Source organism: Solanum stenotomum, chromosome 3 (genome assembly GCF_019186545.1).
Source record: "Solanum stenotomum isolate F172 chromosome 3, ASM1918654v1, whole genome shotgun sequence".
In the NCBI taxonomy this organism is placed as follows: Eukaryota; Viridiplantae; Streptophyta; class Magnoliopsida; order Solanales; family Solanaceae; genus Solanum; species Solanum stenotomum.
Window position 1 is genome coordinate 21,904,835 of NC_064284.1, and position 12,726 is coordinate 21,917,560.

Here is a 12,726-nt window from a genome sequence, read left to right on the forward strand (position 1 = left end):
TAAAAATATTCAATGAGTTTTTAAAATAAAAATAAAATTTAAACAAAATTATTGAAGTCGACTGAACTCGCAACTTACACGTGTATAAATTAATAGGCATAGGAGCCCTTGAGTATTGCGTATACATGTAATATAGTTGTACAATGATATTGCTGGCTAATGACCCATTGATTTAATGCTTAGAAGTTAGAAAGATATGTGTGTATTATTAATTGTTTAATGGTTGACTTGACCCAATTAATTATTTAATTAAGAAGTATTATTTAATTAAGTATCCCTAACCCATGAAGAGCCCAAAAGGTTAATGACATTGAATGCAACCATATCTTATTTTTGATGCATATACAGCTGACAGCACAGCATCATACTAGTATCTCTAGCAAAAACATGGAATATGGATAGCTATTGCCTATTAACTAACAATATTTTGGACTTTTATTTATCGTCTCTCTTTATATTAGTTGTCCACGTAACTATAAATAATTATTTAAAATGATTTGTTAATATATATAATCAGGATAAAATTAATTATTTTCTTTTTATTTGACTTTTACCGTTAATTGTTTTTTTTTTTGAAGTTGTATTGGAATAAAACTTATCTAGACCACGTGGAGGTGATAGGAATGAGCATGGCTTAATACATTCACTCTCAGAGAAAGGGTTTTGAGCTTTTGATTGGACTTATTTGCAAACACATAAAAACAGTTGGATTTACTCTCATTACTGTTTACAACATTTTATTTCTCTTAATAACTAATCGAATATTCAAACGGTTAGTAAACATACTAAAAAGAAATTAGATTAAAATACGTGTTCTTGACTTCAAATAAATTCAAATATAGCGTATGTTTTAAGGTAAGCAAAAGTGTAAATAACTTTGTAAAGTTTCAAAATAGTTTCTTAAGAGGTAACTTAGTAAAACTATTATTTTTATTTATAATTTTTTAAAAAACCTGTAAAATGGATAACTAATATAAGACGATAGGATCTAGTTAAGTCAATAATGGATCAGGCATCCTCATGTGGTGGTGGGGAGGGGAAAAATAATAGAAAAGACTTATAATAGGAAGATTCAATTAAAGTACCTCAGTTTCTTCTTTAAATTTCTACGTTTTACACATATGAAGTGATTTGTCATTAATTATCATAAAACTGTACTTATATTTATCTATTACATTTTTGTAAATAAAATTAATAGAAAAAATAATTTGACTAAGTAATTAATCCTTACTTATAAGTATTTGTCTTATTATATTTTTTTCACACCACATTTACCTCTTCCACATATATTATGGACACGATAAAGACGGAAAAAAATATTAATAACTATCTTAATTTCTAAACTAATAAAATTTTAAATCAACTATTTTTAGTCATTGTGACAAATAAGTCTCTATTTTGTTCAAGAATGTAATTTTCAAGAAAACTCCCTTAAGGGGACTTAACAAGTAGCTAGATATACATGCCCTACATCATACACATAGGTATTATATAAAATGCGAATTGCTACGTAAATATTTACTTATGCACATTTAAAATTAAATATTATAGATATGAACTACAGCCAAATTAAAGATCACATTCATATATTATCTATGTTGTATAGTGCTGGGCATTTGGTATTTCGGTTCAGTTTAGGTTTTTTTTTCGGTTTTTTCGATTTTCGGTTCTTGTACAACGTGTACCGAACACTGAATCGAAATAATTCGGTTCGGTTCGTTTTTATTATTTCGGTTCGGTTTTGTTATTTCGGTTCGATTTTTGTTAATTCGGTTTTTTGTTATGGGCCAGCTTAGTGGGCTTTTTAAAATTTTGTAATTTTTTTGTTTATTTTATTTATGTTTATTTCTTTTTGCTTATTTTACTCTGTTTTTCAAATTATTGTATGATTCAAAATAATAAATTGTCGTTAACATTGAAATTTAGCCTTGTTATAACATTGAAATTTATCGGTCGTTGTTGTGCTACGGCTGCCTGCTGGTCGATTGGCAGCTGCTGGTCGCCGAAACGGTCACGCTGCTATAGTTTGTAGACGACTAGACGTGGGAAGTGGGAATGGTGATTTTTGCCTTTTGGGAAGTGGGTTTGTAAAGTTGAAAAGACAAACTTTTGTTTTTAATTTTAAATTATAATATTTATTTTTTAAATATTAATAATTAATATAATATTAATATATATTATAATTTAATATATTTCGATAAACCGAAATACCGAATTACACAAAAATTACATACCGAAAATTGAACCGAAATACCGAAAAATACAAAACCATATATCGAATATCAAACCGAAAACCGAAATATCGAAATACCAAAATCGAATTATCAAAATAATTCGGTTCGGTTTGATTTTTCGATTTTACAGTGTTTATGCCCACCCCTAATGTTGTATACATTTATGTACTATCAATAAATGAAACTTGTTGAGAAATAATTAGACTACTTATCTAGTATGAAAGAGAAAGAAAATAAAGAGGGGCCTCCCCTGGTCTGGTAATGTTACCAATTTTGGGTCATTTGACTTAATGATAGCACCATTTTTTATAATATAAAAAATAGTAAAATGGGCGGTTTTGAACACATTTCTTTCAAAATGGAAGTCAGCAGCTTGACCTTTTCTTTGTGTCAATAAAATTAAAATTGTTACATTTAATTTAAGGAAATAAATATAGTGTTGAGAGCCAGTTGGGCCGTCCTGCAGATACGCCGGCAAACAAAATCTGTTGAGAAATATTAGGAAACATAATTACTCTATATGACACCTTCGTATATATGTGCCAAATGCTACAAACGTGGTAATTAAAAGAAACAAAATTCTATATATACTACTTCTGTTTCCGCTTTTTAGTTTGACTTGACACGAAGTTTAAAAAAGAAAAAAAAACTTTTAAAATTTGTGATTTATTATAAATCTATTTAATTTTTAATGAGATGATTTATAACCACACAGTTATATACGCCCATATTACACTTCTTAATGGTGTATAAATTAAAGCAGTCGTTGTTGAAATATAGAACCCAACAAAGTTGAGATCGAATCCCACAGAAAATATGTTGAGAATATTACTCTTAGATGTAATCAGAACAAATGTTCTTTAATTTATTTTTTTGAGTTTTTGGGTTCTAAAACACTGTTGCGCGAGAGAATAACTAATTTTCGGATTGTGATCATTGTTTTGATTATTGAAGGCAATCTTTTGGTTCTTGATTCACTTTTTTAGATCATAAGTCATCTCAAGAGACTATTTTCTTATTAAACTATATTAGATAAATTGAGACGGTGAAAATACTGATTGACTTTTTTTTTTATTGGTTAATTTAATGATTGACTTAATTAGCTTCCAATTGAAGGGCAATGCTCCATCTGTATTAAAGATCCTCAATCATTTTTTGACAGTATATTTGCAAAAAACATATACTTGTATATGACTTTTTATTTTTTTTAAATTGGAGTGCACCGTCATATCTTTACATTTGATAAAAATAACAAAGAATCTCTTTCTTTATGATTCCTTCCCTTCTGTCTTTTTTATTTTATTTTAAATAAAAATATTTCTCAGGGTCCATTTATCAACTGTCAACTGAAATTTTGACTTTTTAGTAGAAATCAAATTACTATATAAACCCACTCTAAGTCAAGTGGTTTCATGCATTTTATATTAACATACACACAATTAAGTGAGAGAGAAATTCATTAAGAAAAAAATTAAAATGAGAAGTTATCAGGCAATGCTTAACAATGGTGAAACCCTACCGATTATCGGTATGGGTACTTATTCAGGCGAAAACGATAGAGAAACAACTGAGAAAGCCATTAGAACAGCGATCAAGGTAAGTCATGAACGTTTAAAACGGAGTTAGTTACATGCAATTATCTTTTAAGTGATTGTTTTCAGTATGTAGATATTTTTTATATTGTCTGTACACAAAGCTTAAACTCGTATATTTTATCTGAACGTGTAGATGGGGTACAGACATTTTGATACGGCAAAAATATACGGTTCGGAGTTGGCTTTGGGAAATGCATTAAGACGAGCAATTCATGATGGATTGATCGAAAGGGAAGACATTCATGTCACTTCTAAACTTTGGTCAAGTGATCATCATGATCCTGTTACTGCTCTTCAACAAACTCTACAGTAAGCGCGCGTGCTGACATACATGAGTTTTTTTTCTATTAGTCAGGAGAGTGACATGTTTCTATATTATTGAAAATAATTTAACTTTAAACTTTTCATTTGCAGGCGGCTAGGAATGGAATACATAGACTTGTATTTGGTGCATTGGCCAGTGGCTTTGAAGGCATGGGTGGATTATCCAGTTCCAGCAGAAGAAGACTTTGAGGAATTGGACATGGAAAATACTTGGTCTGGCATGGAGAGGTGCTTAGAAATGGGATTGTGTAAGTCCATTGGAGTAAGCAACTTCTCATCTAGAAAGATTGAAGAACTCATAGACTTTGCTTGTGTCACTCCTGTTGTCAATCAGGTACATATATATTTTGCAACCTAGCTAATATGTTGTCACTAATTTTAGATTTAAATTTGATGCATTTGAATATGTTGGATTACAATATATAGTACTCAATTTAAGTGTTTTTATTTTCCGTTTAATTGGTCTGTTATAAAAAGAGTGATTCTGTTTATATTTAATAAGTTTTTTAAATTCCAACACTCTACCTGACAAGTTTAAGATCATAATATTTGAAAATCCTCCTTTAATTTTAAAACTTCGTTTCAAATCAAAGTAAGACACTTAGATTGGAATGTAGTGAGTAGCATCAGTTATTTGAGGGGCCATAATTTGTTTTGTAGTCAACCAAAGCCGACCCCCTTCTTGTCATATGCATCAATTAAACACGTATTCATATGTACGTTACAATATAGTGACTAATGACCAAATAAACACACACACACACATATATATATATATATATATATATATATATATATATGTCTTCTTAATAATCGTTGACAATTAAGGATTATTTAATATATTTTTCTTCTATTATCAGCGTATGACTAATACTAATTGATAATATATTAAATTGGTTTTTTTTTTTCAGGTAGAAATGCATCCAATGTGGAGACAAAGAAAGCTAAGATCAATATGTGGGGATTATGGAATTCATTTAAGTGCATATTCACCTCTTGGTGGTCCTGGAAATGCTTGGGGAACTACTGCTGTGGTTGATCATCCAATTATACAATCCATTGCTCACAAACATAACGCAACTCCAGCTCAGGTACAATATTAATATAATCTTTTATAACATCGCGATATATTCAAATAAATTACTGAATTTTATTTATTTATTTATTAGGTCGCGTTACGATGGGGGTTGTCCCAGGGATCAAGCGTTATAGTAAAGAGTTTCAATCCACGGAGAATGAAGGAGAATATTGGAGCTCTTGATTTAACATTGGACGATTGGGATTTATTTGAGATTGAGAAAATGGAAGAAAGAAAGATTATGAGGGCTGAATATCTAATTAATGATACTACAAGTCCATACAAGACCATTGAGGAACTTTGGGATGATGAGATATAATTAATTCTACATTTGGTATTGCCATTGTGGCTTAATTATTAAATCTACAAAATTTAAATAAGATCAATATGAATTAATGTACTTGTTAGTTTTTTATATTATTATTATTGATAGAAGAACATAAATGATGTCTTTCTAAGTGTATCCCTTGGTCTGCTGAGCACAAATATTGATACAAAACAAAAACAATCAAAACTTATCTAATGCTAGCCGTTTTAACTATTTTTTTTTACATGGTAATTTATTATGATTTTTTCATAAATCGTATACAAATAGATAGAATAAACATATACAAATTCTGAATTTATACAATCAAGAACCGAATTATATATACAAATTCTGGATTTATACAATTAAAAATGCGAATAGCAAAATTTTGCGAAACAGTAGCCATGGATTAAAAATAATCAAAACTATAGCTATATTACATAATATACTCTAGATGTTTGTCATTTCGCGTAATTTTCCCTTTTTCGTTTTTCTTTATGAATGTATATCTTTTTAATTTTTGTGTATGATTAAGATTCGAACAAACCGAACCAAACATGATAGTAACCAACCCGATAAATATAGTATTATATTTGATTTGATTTGATTTTAATTTAGATCAATAACGGATTCAAATCAAACGGTAAACACCTCTTTGTTGCAATATTGTTGACTTTGGAATGAATTGGTAATGTATTAATAAAATATTAGAAATTCCTACCTAGCTATGGTACTGGTGAAATATACTTGTACACAACCGTACAAGATTGTGTGGAAATTACGAAGAGGATACTGTTGACAGCGTTTCACTAGCCATGTGGATGTGGTTAGGGAGTAGGGGTTACTATATGGTGTCTCAAAATCCCATAATCACATGTTTATGATTTTAGACTCCTAACTCCCAAACATGCATTTTCTTTATATTATACTCTTCAGAAGCAAGTAGATCAGATTTCCTCTCAATTAAGAGATATGATCTTGATTTGTATCATACATCTACCAATTGATTTTTCAGATTTTATTTTTGAAATCATATTAGATATATTGTTATTGTTATTGTACAAATTTTTATTTATCTTATTTAAATTATAACTACTAAAATTTGTCCCTAAAAAATAAGGACTAAAACCGATGGGCATGGTTGGTACTTCTAGGGAAACCAATGCGCTAATTGTCATACTTTAATAAAAAAATTGTCGGACAGTGTGTGTTTTAATCGAGGGAAATCAATATTCGCTTTATTTAAGTTCATGTCTTCATGAGATCCGTATATTTATTTTACAACCAACATGTAAATAAAAAATAAACCAACAGACAATATCAGTTTTTTATTTTATTTTGTAAATTCCTTTTTAATTAAATTAAAAAAAAGTTCCAATAATCATTTTATTTGTCCTTTTGCTCTATCATCGGGACACAAATTTCTCTTTAACTCTGGGTCATAAATTTCTATCTTTATTCTTATACTGATTATCTCTGGATTCTGATAAAGAGTCTAGGTTGAACTCATTAACCGCAATCTATCAAATGAACCTTCAAAGTATAATTTTTGCTTATCATATATGCCACGTATACACCTCGAGTCTTCACGACTTAAGCCCTAACACTTATTTCTCAAACACGTCTTCAAAGAACAAAACACATTAAAAAAAAGAAGAAGTAAAAGAATAAATAAATAAAAAGGGGTCCAATACATTGATATTAGGCAGGGGCAGTTGATTTGGAGGTTGAAGGAAATTAGTATTGGCATTGAGTGTGCCTCTGCTTACGACAATTAGTACAATACTCATTATCGATCGCATCATTTTCTGAAGTAGAGCGTCCTACTAACTAATTTTACAATAATTATCTTAAAAATCTAAATATGTTGAAAACAATATTTTTTATTTTATATGATATAAATAAAAATTTGTATACATATTATCTGTTGGATTTTAGCAAGGTGTGAATGAGAAATAAGAAGAGTAGATGGAAAAGTGGAGGAACCAATTTTGGAGGGAAAATGAAAAGTCATTTCTCCCATATTGGTAGAAGAAAGGAAAATTGTTGTCCTTATATTAGGAAACACTTCCTTTAGTTCTTAAAGGTTTAAGAAAAAGGTGCCCCTCACGTTGTCGTCGTCGCTCGCTTGGCTCGGCTTTGGAATTGATTGATAATATTTTTGGACAAAATTTATTTAATCAATCTCATTAATTGATTTCCTTTCTCTTATAAATTAATTCAGAATGTTAGTTAAATAACGGAATTAATTTCACAATGAATTATTTGAAATTTGCGCGTAACGATAAATTTGTTTGAAAGGATTTGTTCCTTCCGAAAAGTCGTTGCTTTTTCCAAAGACACAACGTTATGAGAAAAATGGGTCTGAATAGATTTGTCTGAACAGACGTGTTCCTTGCTGCAAATGGCTATAAATAAGAGGTTTTTTTCGTTTTTCAAACACTGAAATTTTTTCCTCTCTGCATACATTTTCTTACAAAAACAAATTGTCGATCGTCAGAGTATATGTGTGCTCTCGTTGTTGTTCTTGCGTTTGCTGAATTTAGTGAAATTTGAGGTACCACTACTTCTCTAATAATTAATCCGTTTTATCTTGGGAGGAATTAATTTGTAAACTCGGGTACTTGAGGGATTAAATTTTTTAAGGAAACACAGTGTGTTCTGTGGACTCAGATTCTATTTTTCTGTATGTTTCATCTTTTTTCTGTTTCTATTTTTTGCTAACCTGAATACAGGAGATAGCAAGCTTAAGAAATTTAATCGTTTCTGTTTTAAGGTTTCTGGAGATTAAAACATTTATGATTTTCTACTCTGTTTGAATTTTTTAAATTCATTCGATTAACGATTAAAAGAACATAAAAATTTATCGTTAGAAACATGCTGTGTAAGGTTTAATTCTTTACTGTTAGTAATTCACATACTAAAATTGTTTGCCATTTGTGACAGAAAAAATGACAAACTCAAGTCAAAGTAAATGTTGGAACAGTGAGTGCTGCAACAACATCAGTGAGTGCTGCAACAACATCGGTTGCACACAATCGTTCAACTGCTACCCTTGCACTGGCTGAGAAACCTGCAAAGTTTTCTGGAGTCGATTCAAGAGATGGCAACAAAAGATGTTCTTCTGTCTAACTATGTTGAGTTTGCATAGGTTCATTAATGAGAACGTTCCTGTTATGTCAGATGAAACTCCACCAGAAGAACGATTCTTGGTAACAGAAGCATGGACACATTCAGATTTTTTATGTAAAAACTATATTCTGAGTGGCCTGCAAGATGATCTGTACAATGTATACAGTAATGTCAAGACTTCAAAAGAACTCTGGGATGCTTTAGAAAAGAAGTACAAACCAGAGGATGCCGGAATGAAGAAGTTCATAGTGGCAAAATTTTTGGACTATAAGATGATAGACATTAAGACCGTCGTCACCCAAGTTCAAGAATTGCAGGTCATAATCCACGATCTCCTTGCTGAAGGTATAAATTTATTTAATGCCTATGTTGGAAATATTAAGTCAATTCTTGATACTCACATAATCTTTAATGTAGGATTGGTTGTGAATGATGCTATTCAAGTGGCGGCCATTATTTACCTCAATTGTGGAAGGACTTCAAAAACTACTTGAAACATAAACACAAGGAGATGTCTGTTGAAGATCTCATGGTAAGGCTGAGAATCGAAGAGCATAGCAAGGCCACAAAAAAGAGGTCACGCGGGAATTCAACAATATTTGGAGTAAATATTGTTAAAGAAGATCTCACAAAATCAAAGAAAAGAAAGAAAACATCTGGTCCAAAGAGCAATCCTCCTAAGCCTAAGAAGAAATTCAATGGAAGCTGCTTCAATTGTGGCAAACGTGGTCATAGGGTACTGAATGTCGAGGTCCCAAGAAGGACAAGAAGAAGGATCAAGCAAATTTAGTTGAATCCCAAAGGAGAGATGGTTGGAAATTCAAGAGAATGGTGGATAGATTCTGGTGCCTCATGCCATGTTTGTGCCAATAAAGAATTGTTTTCATCATATACTCCAGCAACTACAGACGAGAAATTGTTTATGACAAACTCCGTTGTTGCAAAGGTGGAAGGAATTGGCAAGGTCCTCTTAAAGATGATATTGGGCAAGGTGGTGACTTTGAACAGGGTCTCGTATGTTTCAAAATTGCGCAAGATCTTAGTTTCTATACCAGTTCTGACTAAGAACGGATTCAAATGTGTATTTGTTTCTAATAAAATTGTAGTGAGTAAGAATGAGATGTATGTAGGAAAAGGTTACCTCACTAAGGGCCTCTTTAAACTCAATGTAATTGTAGTTGATATGAATAAATATTCTGCTTCTTCTTACTTGTTTGAGTCTAAATGTTTATGGCATGAACGCTTGGGACACGATAACAAAACCTTGCGAAATCTGATTAACTTAAATATTTTTCCTAAATTTGAGTGAAATAAATCAAAATGTCAAGTTTGCGTTGAATCTAAGTATGTTAAGCATCCTTATAAATCTGTTGAAAGGAATTCATATCCCTTAAAACTGATTCACACTGACATTTGTGACATGAAGTCAACACCAACACGTGGTGAAAAATGTATTTCATAACTTTTATTGACGATTGCACTAGATATTGTTATGTCTATTTGCTAAATGGTAAGGATGAAGCAATAGATGCACTTAGGCAATATAAAACTGAAGTTGAAAATTAGTTGGATAGAAAGATCAAAATGATCAGAAGTGATAGAGGTGGAGAATATGAATCTCCATTTATAGAAATATGTTTGGAAAATGGAATAATCCATTAAACTATTGATCCTTACTTTCCCCAATCTAATGAAATTGTGGAAAGGAAAAATTGAACTTTAAAGGAAATGATCAATGCCTTACTTATAAGTTCAGGTTTACCACAAAACTTGTGAGGGAAAACTATCCTTACAGCAAATCGAATACTCAATAGAGTGCCTCACACGAAGACACATGTTATTCCATATGAGAAATGGAAAGGTAGAAAACTCAACTTGAAATATTTCAAAGTGTGGGGGTGTCTAGCCAAAGTCCAAGTTCCTATACCTAAGAGGGTGAAAATAGGGCCTAAGACTGTGAATTATGTATTCATTGGATATGCCACAAATAGTAAGGCATGTCGATTTTTGCTTCATAAGTCCGAACATCCGGATATTCAAGATAATACGGTAATGGAATCAGATAATGCTGAATTCTTTGAACATATATATCCGTATAAAACTAGACCTGAGTCATCTAGTGGGAGGTCTAAACAACCTCAAGAAGAACCAAAAGAGAATGAACCTAATGAAAACAGTCCAAGGCGTAGTAAACGTCAAAGGACAGCTACTTCATTTGGATATGATTTTGTAACATTCCTTCTTGAAATTGAGTCTCAAACATTCAAGAAAGCTATGTTGTCTAGCGACTCAACCTCTTGGAAGGAGGCTGTCAATAGTGAGATTGAATCAATCCTAAGCAATCATACCTGGGATTTGGTTGATCTTCCTCCAGGGAACAAACCTTTATGTTCAAAATGGATCTTCAAAAGAAAAAATGATGGAACTATTGACAAATATAAAGTAAGACTTGTTGTCAAAGGCTTTAGACAGAAAGAAAGTCTTGATTATTTTGACACATACTCGCCAGTGACTAGGATTATATAAATTCGGATGTTAATTTCCTTAGATGCAGTATACGATTTTGAAATCCATCAAATGGATGTGAAAACCGCCTTCATAAATAGAGAGCTGGAGGAAGAGATTTACATGGAACAACCTGAGGACTTTGTAGTTCCCAGTAAAGAAAAGAAAGTATGCAAACTTGTTAAATCACTTTATGGACTAAAACAAGCACCAAAACAATGACATGCAAAATTTGATCAAACCATGTTGTCAAATAGATTTAAGATCAATGAATGTGATAAATGTGTCTAAATTAAAGACACTCTGAATCAGGAAGTCATTGTATGCCTATATGTAGAGGGCATGCTGATAATGAGTAAGGACATTGTCAATGTAAAAGCTACTAAACATATGCTCGCTAGTAAGTTTGATATGAAAGATCTAGGAGTTGCCGATTCGATATTGGAAATTAAAAATCACAAAACTCCTAACGGTCTAGCATTGTCTCAATCTCATTATATTCAAAAGGTACTTGAAAAGTTCAAGTATTTGAATTTCAAAAAGGCAAAGACCCCAATTGATGTGAGCCTTAATCTTGCAAAGAATAAAGGTGAAAGTCAGTCTCAATTGGATTATGCTAGAGTATTGGGAAGTATGATGTATGTCATGAATTGTACACGACCAGATATAACATGCGCTATAAGTAAACTGAGTCGATATACAAGTAATCCCAATCAAAATCATTGGATGCCAATGAAGAAAGTTTTGGGGTACTTAGATGACACTCAAAAATATGCTTTGCATTACAACAAATATCCAACAGTTCTTGAAGGATATAGTGATGCAAATTGGATTACTGAGTCAACTGAAACGAAATCCACGAGTGGATATGTTTTCATTATTGGTGGAGGAGCAATATCTTGGAAATCATCCAAACAAACATGTATAGCTCGCTTTACAATAGAGTCTGAATTTATCACCTTAGACAAGGCAGGTGAAGAAGATGAATGGCTCCGAAATTTCTTCGAAGATATTCCGTTTTGGCCCAACCAATAGCTCCTATATGCATACACTGTGATAGTCAAGCTGCAATAGGAAGGGCTGGAAGTGTTATGTATAACGGGAAGTCACATACGACGAAGATATAACTCTGTTAGACAACTACTCTCTAGTGGAATTATCACAATTGACTATGTAAAGTCAAAGGATAATGTGTCAGATCCACTTACAAAAGGCCTAACTAGAGATGGAGTTGAGAGATCATCGACGAGAATGAGACTATGGCCGAGAACAAATCATTGTGGCAGTAACACTACCTAGAAGACTGGAGATTCCAAGATCTAGGTTCAAGGAGATCAAACAAAGTTATAGATGACGGTTCAACATTGTCAAAACTTATTTTATAGTCCATTCTCATGATGAGACAATGTTCAGTAACTAGGATAAAAGCATAAGGACTTTTTAATGGTTTCTAAGTTTGATACAAGGTATATCAAATAGTGTATCTACGGGATAACACAATTAGAAACCACCTATGTAAGTGTGAAGTGTAAGCCGCTTCAAGGAGAATCC

At 31.7% G+C, this 12,726-nt stretch overlaps 1 protein-coding gene across 1 annotated transcript; it reads left to right on the forward strand.

Annotated features, from left to right (window-relative positions):
• The first annotated feature begins 3,702 nt into the window (after positions 1-3,702).
• On the forward strand, positions 3,703-5,558 carry LOC125860320 (NADPH-dependent aldo-keto reductase, chloroplastic-like). Its single transcript, XM_049540251.1, has 5 exons — positions 3,703-3,830; positions 3,963-4,138; positions 4,244-4,487; positions 5,065-5,244; positions 5,323-5,558. The coding sequence occupies exons 1-5, from the start codon at positions 3,711-3,713 to the stop codon at positions 5,548-5,550; spliced, it is 948 nt and encodes a 315-aa protein (XP_049396208.1). The 5' UTR covers positions 3,703-3,710; the 3' UTR covers positions 5,551-5,558.
• Positions 5,559-12,726: the final 7,168 nt, after the last annotated feature.

Coding starts and splice junctions, on each gene's coding strand:
- LOC125860320 (XM_049540251.1), top strand. CDS start 3,711: ATGAGAAGTTATCAGGCAATGCTTAACAATGGTGAAACCCTACCGATT. Junction 3,831..3,962: donor CCATTAGAACAGCGATCAAG/GTAAGTCATGAA, acceptor CTGAACGTGTAG/ATGGGGTACAGACATTTTGA. Junction 4,139..4,243: donor GCTCTTCAACAAACTCTACA/GTAAGCGCGCGT, acceptor TTTCATTTGCAG/GCGGCTAGGAATGGAATACA.